The following is a 21,449-nucleotide window of genomic DNA, read 5'->3' as shown; positions in this document are numbered from 1 at the left end:
CTTTAGATTTCTTCTATTTTCACAGTAAAATAAGAAGTAAAGTCATCAGCTGAGGCTAATCATGGAGAAGGGAGTGGCTGGAAGTTTGAAGAGAGGAAAATGTATGACATAGTCAACTTGGAGAGTTGGAGGAGAGACTGGTGATTATGAACTTAAAGCTGGGTAAGGTTAGAAGTACAGGTAAGAGAGTGATAGTGAAAATCTGATAGGTTTGATGGACTAAAGGCTCTATTAAGGCTGGAGAATTGTCAGACTTCGGGTACTAGAAGGAGTAAGCTGGAAAGACCAGTGGCATTTTAGGGTAAGATATCTAAAATGGAAATTATGGGATTCACTGAGGTATAGGTCAAGAGTATGACAAAGGGAGAGTGTGACTCAACCAGGATGGAAAACAAGATTTCTGAAAGACAGATTAAAAAAAAAAAAAAAAAGTTGACAGGGGCACCCAGGAGGCTCATTTGGCTCATTAAGCATCCGGCTCTTGACTTTGGCTCAGGTCATGATCTCACAGTTCATCAGTTTGAGCCCCGCATCGGGCTCTGAGCTGACAGTGTGGAACCTGCTAGGAATTCTCTGTCTCTCTCCATCTCTTTCTACCCCTCCCCTACTTGTGTGCTCTGTCTCTCTCTCTCAAAATAAATAAATAAACTAAAAAAAAATTTTTTTTAATTAATTAAAAAATTATTTTTTAAAGCTGAGAGTCTAAGTATTAGAAGTATGTAAGTGGATACTGAAATCAGAAAAATATTTGGCTAGGGGCGCCTGAGTGGCTCAGTCACTTAAGCATTCCACTTCTCAGGTCATGATCTCACAGTTCATTAGTTCGAGCCCTGCATTGGAGCCTGCTTCAGATTCTGTGTCTCCCCTCTGCCCCTCTCCTGCGCGCTCTCTCTCTCTCTCCTCTCAAAAATAAATAAAAACATTAAAAAATTTTAAAATAAAAAGAAAATTATTTGGCTAATGTATGCAGGACATAATGATAATGAGCCACAAGCTGTATTTTTTGAGGAATACAACACACTGATCTGAGGAGTGAACAGAGAGTGAAGAAGAAGTAACAGGCAGCACAGTCTGATGCGAAGCCGAGTGGTTTAGAAGAGGAAGGAGTTTAAAGAGAGTAAAATGGCACCAAGGAGTAAGAAGGATACATAATCATTCTCCACCCAACTGCAGTGGGGGACATATAAACAGATCACCTGAGAAAGGACTGCAGGGGAGAGACAAGAGTATTTGCAAAGGGAGGCTTCTTCTGAGCACATTAAGGGCTCTCTTGTTGATCTGCAAGCGAGATTTCTCATTAACATTACACAAGGACGCTAAATAGTTGGATATAGTTGTCTATAGACAAAAGAGCCAAAAACTTGAGTTCATAATACTGACCAGAGCTAGAAATGGAATATGTTCTTCAAACAGGGATCAAAAAGTATTTGTAGGCATTTTTTTTAATCTTATAAGTGTTTGAAAATGTCATAGAGAATTCAAAAAAATAATAAAGTACCAGAAAAACAAAGGAGAGTACAAAAAGTCATATGTAGATCACTTCAGTCACCTTCACCTACCAGATAATGATCTCTTATAAAAGCCAACAGATTATCCTCGGGAAGCTTACTTTAAAAGAATAATACACAGATAGAGATATTGCAGTAAGATTAGAAACAGAACTCTGAAAAATAAAAATCCTGAAATCATGGACTGCATAGTAAAGAGACTAGGTTAGTTTTAGTTCTTACTCATAAGTAAAATCCAAAGAAATAGCACCATCTGTTGGAACTTCTCATATTTATAAATATTCTCAATTCTCGAAAAATGTGTGACTGGTATGTAACATTTCTCCACTTTTGGCTAAGAAGATAAATATTAAAAAACCAAAGCTAACACAAAATGAAAAGGTTTATATTAAGAAGTTTTCAATCTTAGCTAATAATTCTGATTTCAAATAACTCACTATTTGGCTAAATTCATATGAAGATTTTATTAAAGATAGAAATATTGCCAACTAATAAAGAAAAGTATATAGTTGCATTTTCAAAGTAACTCACAGATATGGTATTCCTGTATGCTGCTTGTATAACCATATATTGCAGAATATCCAAATATTACGATCATGACAACATCTCTACTATCCAGCTCCATAATGTGAGCTGAATGTCCCTCCACAGCGTACTGCTGACCATGTCCAAGAACAGTAGGGGTTTTTGTACTCCATGACTGACTATGTATGTTAAAAACCCATAATTCATCTGTGACATTGCCATCATTTGTTTCAATTCTGCCTCCATACATAAAGATGTTTTCCTGTAAATTAAAAAAACATGTGTTAATAAACAAGATAGTCATACCTCAGCAATATATATTAATTAAAAATAAAGGCTCAACTTAAACTTTAGTAATCCTAACTCACAACACGTATAAAGTACAGTTCTTATTTTATAAAAAGTCAAATGAGAATCAATGTTTTTATTTACAAGAAGAAGGGGCAATGCTTTTACTTACAAGAAGAAGGGGAAAAAAACCCATGTTTTCAAAAAGTTACCTTAAGATACTTTATTTAAAACAGCTATATTATATAGTTAAATTAACCACGTATAATTATCTTAGTTGTTGAGTCCCTAGTTCTTCAAATGTTACCATCTATGTGTATTGCTTTGTGCTATTGTCATTCACTGTTTTCATCAAGTACTGTCCAAAAAGGAAGATCACACTATGATCTGGTAGGTCCACTATGTGGAGCCCATTATTGTTACTTCTCATGGCTATGGACAGATACTTTATAGCACTTATAAATTATACAAATAAATTCAACCACCTATGATTGAAATGAGTGATGCACAAATGATATACAACATTACTATTTCCATAACCTAGGAACATAAAGGAATTTCATCAACCTAATAAAGAGCATCTAAGAAAAACACACAGCTAATATTAATACTTAATGGTGAAAGACTGATGCTTTCCCACTAAGGTCAGGAACAAGGCAAAGATGCCCAATTTGCCACTTATATTCATCACTGCAGTGGAGGTTTTAGCCAAAGCAAAGAAACAAAAAAAAATGAACACAGGCATCCACATTGGAAAAGAAGTAAAATATTTCTGTTCACACATTATATGAACTTGTATACAATCCTAAGAAATAAAAAATAATAATTAGAAAAAATATTAGAGCTAATAAATGAATTCAGTAAAACTGCAGAATACAAAATCAACGTACAAAAAAAATCTATTATATTTATATACACTTTTTTTTTTTTATTTTTTTTTAAATTTTTTTTTTAACGTTTATTTATTTTTGAGACAGAGAGAGACAGAGCATGAACGGAGGAGGAGCAGAGAGACAGGGAGACACAGAATTGGAAGCAGGCTCCAGGCTCTGAGCCATCAGCCCAGAGCCCGACGCGGGGCTCGAACTCACGGACCGCGAGATCACGAGATCGCGACCTGAGCTGAAGTCCGACGTTCAACTGACCGAGCCACCCAGGCGCCCCTATTTATATACACTTTAAATGAACAATCCAGGGGCGCCTGGGTGGCTCGGTCGGTTAAGCAACCAACTTCAGCTCGGGTCATTATGTCACGGTTCACAAGTCCAAGCCCTGGTTGGGCTCTGTGCTGACAGCTCAGAGCCTGGATCCTGCTTCAGTTTCTGTGTCTCCCTCTCTCTGTGTTCCCCCTCCCCCCACTCATGTTCTGTCTCTCTCTCAAAAACAAAATATAAAAAAAATAAAAAAAACATTAAAAATATTTTTTTAAAAATTGTGATTGATAAAAATTTGTCTTAGTAAATAAATCATAAACATTTTTAAAAAATGAACAATCCAGAACTGAAACTATGTAAACAATTCCATTTACAAAAGCATCAAAAAGTAAATACTTAGAAATAAATTTAACAAAAGAAATTACAAACTTATTTTTACAGATTTTATCTTGAAGTAATCTCTATACCCAGTGTGGGGCTCGAACTCACAACCCGAAGATCAAGAGTCACACACTCCACTGATTGAGCCAGGCAGGCACCTTAAAAGAAATTACAAATTTAAACTCTGAGGGGCGCCTGGGTAGCTCAGTTGGTTGAGTGACCGACTTCGGCTCAGGTCATGATCTCAAGGTCCGTGAGTTTGAGCCCCGGGTCGGGCTCTGTGCTGCCAGCTCAGAGCCTGGAGCCTGCTTCTGATTCTGTGTCTCCCTCTCTCTCTGTCCCTCCCCAACGCATGCTCTGTCTCTCTCTGTCTCAGAAAATAAACATGAAAAAAAAAAAATTTAAACTCTGAAAGCTACAAAGCATTGTTGAAAATAATCTTTAAAGATCTAAATGAATGGAAAGATATCTCATGTTCATAGATCTAAAACTTAATGTAGTTAAGATGGCAATCTACACATTCAGTGCAATCTTTACCGAAATCCTGGAGGGCTTCTTTGTAGAAACTGACAAGTTGATTCCAAAAGTCACATGCAATTGCAAAGAACCCAAAATATCCAAACAATCTTAAAAAAGAAGGGGTACCTCAGTTAAGCGTCTGACTTCAGCTCAGGTCATGATCTCACAGCTAGTGGGTTCAAGCCCCGCACCAGGCTCTGAGCTGTCAGCATCTCCCTCTCTCTCTGATCCTGTCTCTCCCTCTCGCTCGCTCTCTCTCTACTCCTCCCCTACTTGCACTCTCAAAAACTGAATAAACGTTAAAAAAAACTTTTTCAAAGAATATAATTGGAGGACTCATACTTTTTGATTTCAAAACTTACTATGAAGGAAAAGTAATCAAGACAGTGTGCTACAGGCATAAAGTCAGGCATATAAGTCAATAGAAATGAGAGTCCAGAAATAAATCCATACATCTAAAGTCAAGTGATGCTTGGCAAGAGGGCCAATACCATTCAGGGAGAAAGAATAGCCTCTTCAACAAATGGTATAAAGAGAAATAGTCAACATGAAAAAGAGAGAACTTGAACCCTACTGCATACCATGTACAAAACCTAACTCAAAATGGATCAAAAAAAAAAAAAAAAAAAGACATAAATGTAAGCACCAAACCATAAAACTCTTGAAAGAAACATGAGTGAGGTAAATCTTCATAACCTTGGATTTGGTAAATGGATTCTTAAATATAACAACAAAACACAAGCAACCAAAGAAAAACAATAATAAATTGGATTTCATCAAAATTAAAAAACTTTTAGGTTTCAAAAGACACTGCTCACAAAGGAAAAATATCTGCAAATGATGTATCTGATAAGGAACTTGTACCTAGAATATATAAATAACTCTCACTTCTCAATAATAAAAAGACAAATAACCCAATTAAAAATGGGCAAAGGACCTGAATATACATTTCTCCACAGACCACACAAATAGGCAATAAGCACACGAAAAGATGACCCACATCATTAGTCAACAGAGAAACAAATCAAAACAAAACGAGACACCACTTCACAATGACAAGGATGGCCATGATCAAAATGGTATCAAATAACCAGTGTTAGCAAGGATGTAGAATAACTGGAACCTTTATAGATGGCTAGTAGAAACGTAAAATGATACAGCCACGTTGGAAAACAGTTTGGCAATTCCTCAAAAAATTAAATAGAGAGTCATTATTTGGCCCAGCAATTCCCAAGCCTATGTATATACCCAAGAGAAATACAAGCATATGTGCACACAAAAATTTATCCATGACTATTCACAGCAGCATTATCATAACAGCCACGAAAGGTGAAAACAACCCAAATGCCCATCAATTGATAAATGAAAAACCCAAATGTAGTATATTCATAAGACAGAATATTATTTAGCCATAAAAATGAAATATGGATACGTGCTACAACATGCTTGTCATAAACCATATAGTATACAATTTCATTTATACACAATGTGCAGAACACACAAACTTATAGAGACAGGAAGTAAATTCATGATTGCTTAAAGCTGGGAAGATGAGGAGGTTTGGGGTGATAGCTAAAGATTACAAGTTTCTTTGTAAGGTAATGAAAATGTTCTAAAACAGAAGATCCAACTTTGCAATTTTATGCATATCTGCAAAAGATTGTTGTGTAACTCTGAATAGACTAAAAACCATTCAACTATATACTTTAGATGAGCGAACTGTATGGTATATCAATTATATCTCAAAAGCTGTTACCAAAAATATGAAATAAATCAAAAACTAAAATTAAAAACCAAAATTAAAAGAAAAAAGCATTTATATTACACACATATATATATACACTTAGTTTTTATTTTATCTTTAAAAATTTTTTTTTCAACGTTTATTTATTTTTGGGACAGAGAGAGACAGAGCATGAACGGGGGAGGGGCAGAGAGAGAGGGAGACACAGAATCCGAAACAGGCTCCAGGCTCTGAGCCATCAGCCCAGAGCCTGACGCGGGGCTCGAACCCACGGGCCACGAGATCGTGACCTGGCTGAAGTCAGACGCTTAACCGACTGCGCCACCCAGGCGCCCCCTTATTTTATCTTTAAAACATGCACATGCAAAAAAAAAAAAAAAAAGAGTAGCAGTTTATTCTTTACATTGCTTCTGTAAATTTCCTTAACTAAGCACAGAAAATAGGTCAGTTCTCATTGGAAAGTCCTAGTCACACACCACAAAATACATGAATCTTTTTTTGTTCAAAACAAAAACCAGTTAAGTAGCCTATCATTTTAATCACACTAAATTCATGAATTACACGAATACATAAAATAAATGAGTACGATGCAATCCCTATCAAAATCTCAATGACATTTTTGGAGAAATAGAATAATCTAAAAATTCATACGGAATCTTAAGTGACCCTGAAGAAGCAAAACAAACATGCAAAACAAGACCAAACATGGAGGTCTCATACTTCCTCATTTCAAAACTTACTACAAAACTACAGTAGTTAAAATAGTGTAATATTGGCAAAAACACAGACACAAATCAAAAGAATAGAGAGGCCAAAAATACACCCTTGCACATATGATGAAATGATTCTCAACAAAGGTAGGTGCCAAGACCATTCAGTGAGGAAAAGATAGTCAGTCTTTTTAACAAATGGAGCTGGGAAAACAGAATATTTACATATAAGAGAATGAAAGTGAACTCTTACCTAACGCTACAAACAACTCAAAATCGATTAAAGACCTAAATATAAAAACTAAAACTTTAGAAACTCTTAAAAGATAACATAGGGAAAAGTCTTCCTGACATTGGATTTGACAATGATTTCTTGGATATGACACCAAAAGCCCAGAGAACAAAAGAAACAGATTGAAACTGAACTATGCTAAATTAATTGAACTATGCTAAAATTAAAAACTTTTGTGTATCAAAGAACATACCAACAAAATGAAAAGACTGCCCACAGAATGGGAGAAAATATTTGCAAATCATTGTTCTGAGGAAGGAGTTGATATCTAGAATATATAAAGAACACCTACAGCAACACTTCACACTTTGATGACTACTATCAAAAAAACAAGGGGCACCTGGGTGGCGCAGTCGGTTAAGCGGCCGACTTCAGCCAGGTCACGATCTCGCGGTCCGGGAGTTCGAGCCCCGCGTCAGGCTCTGGGCTGATGGCTCAGAGCCTGGAGCCTGTTTCCGATTCTGTGTCTCCCTCTCTCTCTGCCCCTCCCCCGTTCATGCTCTGTCTCTCTCTGTCCCAAAAATAAATAAACGTTGAAAAAAAAAAAATTAAAAAAAAAAAATTACTATGAGTTTGAGACATTGCAAGTTACTGTGATCCACGATCTATTGTTCTCATTAAGTATTTGAAATAAACGTGAGATTTAGTAATTTTTTCTCTAAGGTGAACTCTAAAAACAAAACAACAAAAAAAAGAATGATTAGAATTTAAAAAGCAGGATCCTTACCTGATGTAAAGCAAGAGAGTGTCCATATCTCTGGAGAGGACCCCTTGACAGACTTCCTACATTCCATATACTACTTTCTAAATTGTAACTAAAAGTGAAAAAAGAAAATTATTTTATAAGCTAAGATTCATTTCTGGTTTTTTAATTTGCAAATGTTTTTCTCACTTATATTCAAGTATTCATTAAATTCAAAAACAATTATAACTAATAAACTTATAATTTCATGTACCATATTAGAAATTTTTAATAAAGACTCATTCAAGATATACATATGGTAAATTAGAATTCAATCACCTAAATGTGTAATATACATTAACTTGACTAAGCTATTTACTACTGGAATTAATTTTTTCAGTTACCTTTAACAGTTTCAACCAACTGATTAGCCTAAACAATAAGTGAGCTATTCTGCATTTTTAATTTGTTTTTAAAGCCAGCTTTTTCTTTTGAAAATAAAAGAAAATTCCCTCCATATATACAATGGCCATTTGCTTTATTCATTTTTATTCTTTTACACACTCTAAGCTTAGCATTATATAAATTAATTAAGAAGTATTATTTCTATGCCAAAAATAACTTGTTCACAGATCACTTTTTGAAATATAATGAATCTAGTAAGATAGAAGCTTCTCTAAAAATAAGGTACTTATTGGATTACAGGATACAAAAAGAAAATTAATTATTTATGCTACTGGTCTAAAAATATAGATATGAAAAAAGACGTTCCAAACTATGAATCTTAAATGCTTATCTAACAGAACTCCAGTTGTCATCATCATGCTTTACACTATTTCCTCAGTTTGCCAAAATGTAAAAAATAAAGCACCCAGCTAAGAAGTGACTAGAACAATGTTTAAGAAGCTCCCTGTCAATTATTATTTCCCCTCTTCTCTGTCTTCCTTCAACTCATCAGAAAAGGTTAAGGGAGCTCCCTTCACAAAAAAAAATAAATAAATAAAGTCAACCAAAAATTGTCTTCAGGATTATGTTTAACTTATATCCTACCTTGGAGTTATATAACACATGTGTATGGCATGAATGAGGAAATCGATCAGAACGTAATCTTCCAGACTCCTACCTACATCCACCTACCTACCATATCTGCACCCAACACACTTGTTTTCCACTAAGTTACCATAAATTAGGGCTCAGCAAACTATTTAGATGAAGGGCCAGATGGTAAATATTTTAGGCTTTGTGTACCCCACTACATTCGTCTTCCTTTCTTTTCTATAGCTCCTTACCAATGCAAAAACCATTGTTAGCATCTAGGTCCTAGGCCCCTACTTGGCAGTCGGCTGGTACCTGCTATCAACAAATTAAATTTGTGTTTCTGGGGCACTAGATCCCACAACACTCTAGTAGTTCTCCCATCTCTTTCCTATATCACCACTTTCTGGTCTTACTAGATAATTCCCATCAATATAAAAACATGGTGTTACTTTTCCCCACTTATAAAAAAATTTTTTTCCCTTGAAAAGAGAAAAGAGAAAGACTACCCTGTCAGGCTATCACTCCATTTCTTTACTGCCCCATTTCTTCCTTGTCCCTCCCTACACCTCTCTCTACTCTCTCTTCAACTAACTCCAATCAAGCTTTTAAAAACACTGCTCCAACAAAACCGTTTTTGTTAAAATCAACTTCCTCATGCCAAATCCCTGCCCACTTCTCAGTCTTCCATTTTCCTGGACCCAGTTAATCATTAGCATTTGACACTGTTAATCAAACCTTCCTCTTCATCTACTGTCTTCAAAGACATCACACTGTTGGTTTTCCTACCTCACTGGCCACTCGTTTCAGTCTCCTCTGATGGTTTCTCCTCTTTTCCCCTGACCTCCTAGTGATATGGTGCCTCAGGCTCAGTTCTTGGTCCTCTTCTCCACCTAAAATTCATTCCCTTGATGATTCATCCTAACTCAAGCTCCGTTCCTACTCTTCCTCCCAATCCCAGTATATTCATGACTAGACACAGTGACTCCTAAATATAAGTCAAAGCATGCTCATACATTCCCATGACTCCCCAAAAGATCTACAATACCCTACATAATCTCTCCCCCCCCCTCCATTATCCCTGTAATTTCATGCTTCCCTCTCATGCACTCGGTGAAAGTCAAATGGGCCTCCTTGCTGCTGCTTGAACTAAGTAGTTCCCACATTAAGGCTTTTGTCTGGCTCTTTCCCTGCCTCCAGATAACTGCACTGACAATGCCTAACCTCCTTCAAGTCTGTTCAATTATCACCTTCCCCGTGATGCCTACCTTGACAACTACATTTATAACTCTCTCCTCTTAGGCACTCGTGATTTGCTTATCCTATTTATCTTACCATCTCTATATATGTGCATACATATAATTTACTTACAGTGTACTTACCTATTATGGTAATTATATATTTTTTCTAATTGCTTGTCATTCCTCACTAACTCCATAAAGATAAGGACATTTATTACATCCACTGATTTATCCCAAGTATCAAGCAAAGAGTAAATATTAAAAAGTTTGCTATGCTCATAAATACATGTCAATTCTCACAAATGTCAATGTATATACATTCTATAAAACATTCTAATTTAATACACTAATATAGAACTTTTATATTACTGAACAATTTCATCTTAAAATGTAACATCTATATCTCAATTAAATTCTACAGGAGATAAATCGACTTACGACTGACATTATCACTTCTAAAAACTTACCTACCTACCTACCTACCTACTTACGACTGACATTATCACTTCAAAAACTTACCTACCTACTCCCCTACTTTTTTATAAGTGGGGAAAAATCCTTACCTACAATTGAACTACATTCAGAATAATAAAAATATTCTCAAACTTATGAAAACAGTGATAAGGTCACTTCTAATCTAACACCTCACAGCTTAGTACAAAACTAAACACTGTAAGCAAAAGAGCCAGGTTACAGACAAAATAAAAAGTTAAACTATCTGATTCAAATGGGAAATATGTAAGTTTAGGAGAGTATAAAGTAATATTCATCACCTAACTTTAAATATGCTATTAAACTTGTACAGAACACAAACTCTTAAGATTCCCATGTTTCCTTGACAATTATACTCTGTGTTCACAACTCTCCTTTGCAAATATCACAATTTAATTCAAAGTTTTACTTTATTTTCATAGGCTTTTTCTTTTCATTAATCATAGTTAATTTACTCCTCGTTTCCACATTTAAATCTTACTATTTCTTCAGGTTCTTTGCATACCTTAACAACTCATTTAATCCCACCAACTCTTCTTCAATTCTTTCTATAATATTTTATCCTTCATATATTGTGATACATAATTCTAATTCTTCACTTAAATATTTACCTATAACTCTTCCTTTCTTTTCTCTCCAGAATTTACTTTATGTTATATTTTAATTTCAATCATAGTCAATCATAGTTTTAAAGCAGTGTCCTCCTAAACTCAGACTTTTTTATAACCCCCAAATTAACAAGGTTTATTTTCAGTGCCTAGGGCTGCCAGATAAAATATAGGATGCTCAGTTAAATCTGAATTTCAGATAAGCAACCAACAATTTTTTAGTATGACTCATGCAATATTTGGAACAAAAACAAAAATACATATTTTAAAAATTATATATATATTGCATATTGCAAAGGGCCTACATATAATAACAAATTATTCATTGTTTATCTGAAATTCAAGTTTAACTAGGTGTCCTGTATATTTCTCTGCTGAATCTGGCAACCCAACTGGGTACACACTACTATGCTATACTGCCCAAGGTCAGTTTGATTGACTGGTTGATGCCCAAGTTGTACCAGTTATAACTATTACAAGTATCACCCTTGAAAACATTGATAATCAAATTATTCTATTTCCTCTTTTATTCTATTAATAGATGGTCAATAAAATATAATCACCAGCTGAAAAAAATCAGATAAACCTGCCATCATATGATTCCTCGTATCATCTAATCATGCAGAGGATAATCTCTATTGAGCCAACAGTAAATGAATGATATACTTTATAATACTGGCACTGTTTTTCCCAAAAGCTTCTAAGGTAAATGCAAAGTAAAAGTTCAGGTAAATTAAAATTTACAGAACAAACTGAAAGCATTTTTATACAAGCAATTACACTTCATTCTCAAAAAATAAAAGGTGGCAGGATTCATAATATCTAATACAGGCATGGTCCCCTACTTATTTGAAGTTAATATTTTCATACTCAGAATTTGTTAAAAGGACTCTCTAGAGAGGTAATGAAATTTCAATACAAATAATTAACTATATGCACAATGGCAAATAATTAACTATGGATATATTGAGTTCATATATTCTCAAATCAGTCCCATGTAGCAAACAGATACTAGCACTAATATAACCACTTATAAATTTGGACAGCAATAAAATATTTAGGATAGGCCTTATTACCAAAAAGAACTGGCTTAAAAAAAAAACAGATTATGAACATTTGAAAAAAAAAACTTACTTCAGGACCATTTGAAAAGAACTGTAGTTAAAAGTATATCCACCAATCACCCACATAAATTTCCCATATAAAACTGCTTTATGGGAAGCCCGACCTACAGAAGGACTGAAGGGTTTAACATTTGGTAGAATCCAGTAAGATTCAGTAGAAGGAACATTCAAAGAACAATCAGGACCTATTAAAAAAAATCAAACACAATGCATTAAACAAAGACCTTAGATTATAGAAACAAAATATATGGATTAAGAGAATTTAAGAAATCAATGCTCATGATACTGATAAATATAATGTGCATGACAAATGGTCTGAAATATAAGTTACAGGAAAAATTCTAAGAGCAAATGTAATGCCAACAGGTGAAAAAAATTCACATACCAGACATACATACCATAGCCTGAAAGAATGATTTAAATACTATAAAATCTCATATTTACTTTATTTTTGCTAGTAGAATGTTAGACTGCAAAACAATGTACTCAAATCCCAGTTTGGTCACTGACTGCAAGTGTGACCTTGGACAGGTCTGTTTACCTCTCCTGCCATCAATCCTTCATCTATAAAGATGAAACAGAAATAACAGTCTATTCCCTAAAGGTTATTATACATATCTAATTTTTTAAAAGACTGTAGAAATGAAAGCATTTATAATGTGTAAACCATTAGACAAATATAAAAATAAAAATTATATTTTCTTTGTATTTTTATTAAGAACAACCAAAATTTGTATCAGGGAGACTTAATGTCTTCAAACAGAAAAAAATATTATGCATAGTAAAATAAAAACTATTAATAAGTGCAGGGTAAATTAAATACTTTAAGTTGAAAATACTGCCTTTACCTATCCATATTCATGATATTACTCATGAGTCTTAATTTCCTCATCTGTAAAATGTAGACTAGCCTAGATCAGGTTTCCCAAACTTAAATAATGGAAGGAATGCTCCTAAAGGAAATATATTTTCACCAAACTTAGAGGAGCTCATAAATCATTTTAATTCTAATAAAACTAAAATACACTCAAACAAAACTAGATATAAACTCTATTTGAAGTTCTTTTGTAAATATAAAACCAACAAAAATTTATAAATTATATACAAAAAAATTTATAAAACCAATAAAATTTATGTCTACCTAATAAGATGGGTGACACTGTTTTGCTCAAAGTAAATCATCGGTCCCAAGTTGAAAATGATATAATTATAGCACCTTTTTTTAAAAAATGTTTGTTTATTTTTAAGAGAGCACAAGCGGGGGAGATACAGAGAGATGGGAGACAGAGGGTCCTCCGAAACAGACTGTACTGACAGCGGGGAGCACGACATGAGGTTCAAACTCATGAACCATGAGATCATGACCTGAGCTGAAGTCAGACACTCAACTGACAGAGCCACCCAGGCGCCCCTATTACAGTACCTTTTTAACATAACTGTAGCATACCTGTATTATTTTGACATAATTCTCCCGTCACTTTTTTTCCTCTACCTTTTATAAATCTTAAGTTCATACAATATGGCATTTTATCATGGTCACAAAAGCATCAAAACCCTCCAGCGATATTCTTTTTAGCCTATAATAAGTAATACTACTTGGTCCCAATCAGTAGTCCACAGGAATGCTGACATTGCAATCAAGTGACATTTTTACTCACTTATGAGATCAATCTCTTGCCTTAAATTTGTTAATCCCAAAAAGTTTTAGGTTATCTTGAACCACAAATTTTTTAAACTTCCAAACAGAACCTGATTTGAGAAACATTAGCCTATACAGTTTCCTATTTGTGCACTCACCCCATGCATTCATTTATTCATCTTCAAAGCCCTTTTCATTTTTTAAGATTTTGGTTTTTGTTTTTATTTATTTATTTTGAGAAAGAGAGAACGCGTGAGAGGGGCAGAAACAGAGAGAGGGAAAGAGAAAGAATCCCAAGCAGGCTCCACACTGTCAGTGCAGAGCCCCATGCAGGGCTCAAACTCATGAACTGTGAGATCATGACCTGAGCCCAAACCAAGAATTAGAAGCTTAACCAACTGAGCCACTCCAGCGCCCCTCATCTTCAAAGTACTTTTCAATGCTCACGTGCTAGGAGTGTATTTTTCAGGTAGAAACTAAGTAGCAGTCTAGATTATCTCTTTGATAATGACATAATCTTTTAATGAGATACAGAAAATATTACTATTTCTGAGTGATAAGACCATGAACTATTCCTTGGTAATTCAAGAAATTTAAGGAACACACTGCCGTCAAAAACATATTTTAAGTCCAATTCTAAATCACTTAGATTTCACTTAATTCAGGTTGGCAAACAACAACCTGTGAGCAAAATCCAGCCCCATACTGTTTTTTAAAATAAAGTTTTATTAGAACATATCATGCTCAGGGCTCCTGCATGGCTCAGCTGGTTGGAAGATATGATTAAGTTAGGAATCTTGAGCTAGGCAGTTTGTCCTGGATTATCTAAGCAGGCTCTAAATATAATCACAAGTGTCCTTACAAGACAGAAGCTCTGAATACAGAAGAAGAAAGCAATGTGACCACTGAAGCCAGATGCTGTGCTGCAAGCTCTGAAGATGGAGGAAGGGAGCTGGAAAAGTCCAGGATACAGACTTTTTCCCAGAGCCTCTAGGAGGTATGTGACCCTGTCAACGCAGAGACTTTAGCCCAGTGAAACTGATTCCAGGCTTCTTCCCTCAGAACGGCAGGAGATTAATAAATGTGCATTATTTTAAGACATGAGGTTTAGGGTAATTTGTTACAGCAGGTACATGAAACTAATACCAATAACTTTATTTATTTATTTATTTATTTATTTATTTATTTATTTATTTATTTAATATAGAAAAGAGTTTTTAATTTTACTCAGTTATCTAAAATATCTGATTTTCTACACAAAATAGCAGTCAAAATTCTTCCTATCTTTGTTACTATCATATCTTATGTAACTTCTAGCAATTATTGGAAGTAATGGCCCATAGCCAAATTCTATTGATTATTTTGATCTAAATGAGTAAGCTTATAAATAGAATGAGATTTATGAATATGGCTTAAAAGTTTAAGGAAAGTTAGATGTCTTAATTTGTAGCTTTCTGCATTCGATAGTAAAATGATTTAAAATGTAAATTTATAAAATGAATACTAATTTAAAACACAAATAACTATGAAGAAACACAAATAACAAATAACTTTATACACACAAATGGCTTCACTGTCCATTAAAAATCTAATGGTGATATTTACAATTTAAGGCCCTCCAAGACTCCCTTTTTTATAAAAATATATCCATAAAAAATTCTCTATCTACCACTTCCCAATGTGATCCCTTATGCAACCTCACTGCATCAACTCTCCCTGCCTAACCCATCTCTATCAATATGGGAATCTCCTCGAGGCAAACACATCTCAGCTGTCTTGAAAAGAAAGTAATAAACTAATTCACATTACAGTAGGGATTTTATAAAGATTTAATATGCTACCACTCCTCCAGGTTATATGTCATTTAATAATCCATAGAGCATAAATGAATTTCTAATGCTGTAACTTTAGGCATCAGTAGCAGGCTGCTGAGAGATTTTTGAGGGGGAAAGGCTATTCTATAATCATAGGGGGTAGAATTATACTCTGATCCCTCCCAAATGTGTATCTCCAGCCCCACAATTTCCTCTTGAATCCCAGACTCTAAGGCAAACTCCCTCCATGACATCTTCACTTGGATGTCTAATAATCCTCTCAAACTTAACATGTCCAAAATTCATTCTTCCCTCTCAAATCGGCTCCTTCACCAGCGTTTTACCATCTTAGTAAACGGCACTCCCACTTACCGCCCTGCTCAGGGCAAACACCATGGAGCTATTCTTGAGTTCTCTCTTCCCCCCACACTCCATATCCATCCATCGACAAATCCTGGACTGGCTTCACCAGATGTGCAGGTGTACAGCCTTTCCAATTAGTATAATATGGAGATGTTTCAATCTAAGTAGATGCTGCCTCAAGTACCCAGCCTTCCCTTCGCATTCCCCTAGCCCCTGTGCTGAGATGATCAACACTTCTCTACTTAACAACTAAAGGAATGATGCTTGGCACAGCATGGCTCATCCAGGATCTTGCTTCAGACCCAAAAGCAATACCATTTTGACTGGCTGGTGTCTAAGTGTCTGTACACCTCACCAGTTATAAATGTCTTTAAATCCTGTCACTCCGCCTACAGACCAACTACCAATTCCTTCATTTACAACTACTGTCCTAGTCCGAGCCCCCGTGTACTCACCTGGACTATTTGGAACAGCAGTCTCCAAATCGGTCTCCTTATTTCCATTCTGGTTCCCTTCCTACACATTCAACTCTCCACAGCACAACCAGAATGATTAAAATATAAATCCACTTCTATCATTTTCCTACTCAAAATCCTTCAACGGTTTCCCATCGTACTTCAAATAAAATAAAAAGTCCCTAACATGGCCTACAACCCCTATATGACTGGCCTTAGTATACACTTACTGAATGAATGAATGAAAATAACCTAAGAGCTAAAAAAAAAAAAAAAAAAAAAAAAAGATTAAAAGCATGAGCTATGGGGCACCTGGGTGGCTCAGTGGGTTAAGCATCCAACTCTCGGTTTCGGCTTAGGTCATCATCTCACAATTCATGGGTTCAAGCCTCATATCAAGCTCCACATTGTCAGTGCCTGTATGGGATTCTCTCCCACTCCCTTTCTCTTTGCCACTCCCCTGCTCTCTCTCTCAAAATAAACTGAAAATATTAAAGATTAAAAAAAAAAGCATGAGCTATGAAGTATAACTTAGCTTTCCAACTTATTAGGTATGAAACCCTGGACAAGTTACTTAACTTCTTCAAGCTTCAGTTTAACCAGGGAGACTATACCTGAAAGAGCCTGGGTTTCTGAGAAGATAAAGAGAGATTATACTTGATATTCAATAGTGCACCAGAAGCATCCTAATAGCAATCCTATTCTTATTAAGTCAATCCCCTCATTCTGTTAAGAAAACAAGTATAATTCAGGCAAATCAAGTTAATGATGCCTAGTGTTATTAGATACTATAAATATATGTGTCAAAAAAAAGGAAAATTACAAGTAAAAAGTCCCTATAATCCCAAGTAAATCAAACAGAGAAATAATTACAAAAACAAAACCTAGAATAAAGAACTACAAGGTTTTTAAAGTTTTTCCAAAGTATTCCATACTACCAAATTATATTCTTTCTTCCTTTCCAAAGTATTTGAATTATTTTGCACTGGAAAACTTTTTCTAAAGGAATCTATCTCTGATTTTATAGTGGAAACCAATACAAAAAATATATATTTGTTTTACACAAATGAATTTTATAAAATAACTTTGTTGGGGCGCCTGGGTGGCGCAGTCGGTTAAGCGTCCGACTTCAGCCAGGTCACGATCTCGCGGTCCGGGAGTTCGAGCCCCGCGTCGGGCTCTGGGCTGATGGCTCAGAGCCTGGAGCCTGTTTCCGATTCTGTGTCTCCCTCTCTCTCTGCCCCTCCCCCGTTCATGCTCTGTCTCTGTCCCAAAAATAAATAAACGTTGAAAAAAAAATTTTTTTTAAATAACTTTGTTTCCACAAAGAAAGATAAAATTTTAAAGTCTTCAGGTGCATGAAACAGCAACTCCCCAAAGATCACCCAAATTTATGAACAGAATTATATACTATTTTTGACATCACTAGAAAACCTGTAATTATTATGTACAAAGATTCAGAAAGAAAAACATAACAGTAAAATTTACCTCCCCCGGTAAGGAGGGAGATGAGTTGTTCCTTACTGATTAATAACTTAATAGCACTCTTTGATTTCTAAAAACAAGAATTACTTTGAGTAGAGATTCTCTATATCATTTAAGTCCAGAAAGGAAACCAAAAAGTCATAAAGTAAGGGATTTTCAGGGGAAAAAGTAGTCTTGCTCTAGAATTTTGGGCTTCTTCTTGATATACTTTTAGCTCATACTTTTAATTCATATTTAATCTAAGCCATCATGAAAAAAACATTTTACCATTAAGGCAATACATATTTAAAGGGCCAAATTATATTTCTTTTCTTTTTTCAGTTCTCAATTAAAAACATTAAATAAATGCTGCTAACTTTGAACTATATCAAATGCAGATTAAGCCAAAGTTCTATCAATAACTACATTGCAAATACCACTTTCGGCATTTTAAATAAAGCTAATAATAGAAATATTGTATACAAATATATATAATGCCCTTTAAAAGTATCTCTAGTGTAGTATATCAACTAAATTTCTTTAGTTATAAGCCAAAGAAACTAGTGTTGGCTAGCTTGAGGAAAATGGGAATTACTGGAGAAATTCAGAAAATTTCAAAATGAAGCTAAAAAATCAAGTTTAGAATAGGCAGGTATCCGGATTTATCATCCCATGAAGACTACTCTCACTAAATGAAAGGCAATTTCTCAAAAAGAAATTGGATTGCTAATAGAAAAGGGAAAATATGCTGAGAAGGGAGATTTTAAGAGAGGTGTATGTAACTTACTGTAATCATTCCAGAAATAATTTTATGACTTAGTATGTGTACTGAATCTGAAGTTTCTCCAACAAAAGGCAAAACAAGATAACAACAGTGCAAGAGTCCACTCTTCCAACATCACTGAAAAATCTGATTTTGTTTCAGTACACAAAGTATTCTAAACATTTTCTAGACCCATAAAACCAATCTCCAAAGGCCAGGCATGAATTTTAGGGCATTTTAAATGTCTACAAGCTGTTCTGACAATATTTTAATTTTGTGGGACAATTAATCGTGTGAGTGGTAATCATTGCATTACTGTGGTTCCAAGAATATCTGGTTTTCACAATTCAGGTCAATGATGCTATTATAATATAGAAAGGAACCGTCCTGTTAACAAAGAACAGTGAGGAGCGGGGTGGGGGAAAGGGGAAAATGGGAGATGTGCATTGAGGAGGGCACTTACTGGGATGAGCATGGGGTGTTGTACGTAAGCGATGAATCACGGGAATCTATCCCCAAAACCAAGAGCACACTGTATACACTGAATATTAGCCAACTTGACAACAAGTTATATTTAAAAATGAATAAATAAATAAAAATTAAAATTAAAAAAACAAAGAACAGTAGTTTCCAACTTATTATTTTGAGTTGTGGAAGGCCTAAAACAAAGTTTTACAGACTTTGGTTCTGAGCAGTTGAAAATGACAAATACAGAATTAGCTAGCATTGAAAACAGGACTTGTTTATTCTACTAAGTCACAGACAATAACATAAGTGGATGTAAGTTTTTCAACATCAGGTAAACTTCTATAAGGAAGAAACCTATATGTTTAGCACAGAATATCCCATGAACTGTGTTGTGACTCATAGCTCAGTCTGTTCTATTCTCTTTCATACTCATCTTCCTGGTGATCTCATCTGATTTCATGGCTTTAAGTATCATCAGTAGTTTCCAATTTACTATTTTAAGCCCCAAATTTATAGCTACAGTACAGACCTCCTCCCCAAACCCCAACTGCCTCTTCAACATCTTCCCATAGATGCCTAAAAGACACCTCAAACTCCACATACAAAATCAAACTAATTTTCATCCTAAAATCTTCTTCATATCAGTTGATGACAACTCCACCTTACTCTACGGTCAAAAAAATCTTAAAGTCACTCTGACTCTTTTCATTCTTTTACCCCCTCCCATATCCAATTCATCAGCAAGTCTTATTAACCCTGCTTTAAAATTACATTCAGTATTCATGCCATTCTTATCCCCTCCACTGCCTGCCCCCAGTACTATCACCTCTCATCTATATTATAATTATAATAGTAACCTATTAACTGGTACTCTGCAAAAGTCAAAATCCTTACAATGCCTCTCAACGCTAAGACATAGCTGATCTGGCTCCATTCTTCACATATCTCCATCACTCCAACAACCCCTGAGCCCCATATCCCCAAGTCATCTCCCTTTGTTCTGTAATTTCTCTAAGCTCATATCTGACTGATCTCTCCCTCAGTAATTCAATTCCAGGCACACCGGCCTTTTTGCTGGTCCTCAAACCCAATGAGCATGTTAAGTTAGAAACTTAGCGTCTTTGTACTGACTACTCCCTCTGACTGGAATGTTCTTCTAAATATCTATGTAGCTAATTTCCTCATTTTTATCAAGTCTTTGCTCAAATGTGACCTTCTCAGTAAAGCCTAACCTGACCACTCTACTTTAAATTGTAATTCCCATTCCAAAACCAGAGACCCCACTAAAAAGAACTACAGACTGGGGCGCCTGGGTGGCGCAGTCGGTTAAGCGTCCGACTTCAGCCAGGTCACGATCTCGCGGTCCGGGAGTTCGAGCCCCGCGTCGGGCTCTGGGCTGATGGCTCAGAGCCTGGAGCCTGTTTCCGATTCTGTGTCTCCCTCTCTCTCTGCCCCTCCCCTGTTCATGCTCTGTCTCTCTCTGTCCCAAAAATAAACGTTGAAAAAAAAATTATAAAAAAAAAAAAGAACTATAGACCAATTTCCCTGATGAACATGGATGCAAAAATCCTCAACAAGATAGTAGCCAACCGGATCCAACAATACATTAAAAAAATTATTCACCACGACCAAGTGGGATTTATACCTGGGAGGCAGGGCTGCTTCAATATCCGCAAAACAATTAATGTGATTGAACACATCAATAAAAGAAAGGACAAGAACGATAGGATCATCTCAACAGATGCAGAGAAAACATCTAACAAAATACAGCATCCTTTCTTGATAAAAACCCTCAAGAAAGTAGGGATAGAAGGAGCATACCTTGAGATCATAAAAGCCATGTATGAACAACCCAACGCTAATATCATCCTCAATGGGGAAAAACTGAAAGCTTTCCCCCTAAGGTCAGGAACAAGACAGGGATATCCACTCTCGCCACTGTTACTCTACACAGTATTGGAAGTCTTAGCCTCTGCAATCAGACAACACAAAAAAATAAAAGGCATCCAAATCGTCCAGGAGGAGGTCAAACTTTCACTCTTCACAGATGACACGATACTCTATATGGAAAACCCAAAAGATTCCACCAAAAAACTGCTAGAACTGATTCGTGAATTCAGCAAAGTTGCAGGATATAAAATCAACGCACAGAAATCAGTTGCATTCCTATACACCAACAA

At 35.4% G+C, this 21,449-nt stretch overlaps 1 protein-coding gene across 3 annotated transcripts in view; it reads right to left on the bottom strand.

Moving 5' to 3' along the window:
- Positions 1-21,449, bottom strand: part of ATRNL1 (attractin like 1) — a 778,070-nt gene that overhangs the window by 707,985 nt on the left and 48,636 nt on the right. For all 3 annotated transcript variants that reach the window (XR_007145488.1, XR_007145489.1, XM_047826276.1), the window contains exons 6-8: positions 12,314-12,488; positions 7,849-7,936; positions 2,040-2,295 (exon numbers count right to left, since the gene is read on the bottom strand). Coding sequence is in view for 1 of the 3 variants with exons in the window: in XM_047826276.1 (XP_047682232.1) it covers positions 2,040-2,295; positions 7,849-7,936; positions 12,314-12,488 (519 nt within the window). In the remaining 2 variants the exon portion in view is untranslated. The remainder of the gene's footprint in view (positions 1-2,039; positions 2,296-7,848; positions 7,937-12,313; positions 12,489-21,449) is intronic.

The sequence above is a fragment of the Prionailurus viverrinus genome, chromosome D2 (genome assembly GCF_022837055.1).
Source record: "Prionailurus viverrinus isolate Anna chromosome D2, UM_Priviv_1.0, whole genome shotgun sequence".
Classification (NCBI taxonomy): Eukaryota; Metazoa; Chordata; class Mammalia; order Carnivora; family Felidae; genus Prionailurus; species Prionailurus viverrinus.
Note: the sequence above shows the minus strand (reverse complement) of the source record. Positions and strands in the feature narration are given on the sequence as shown.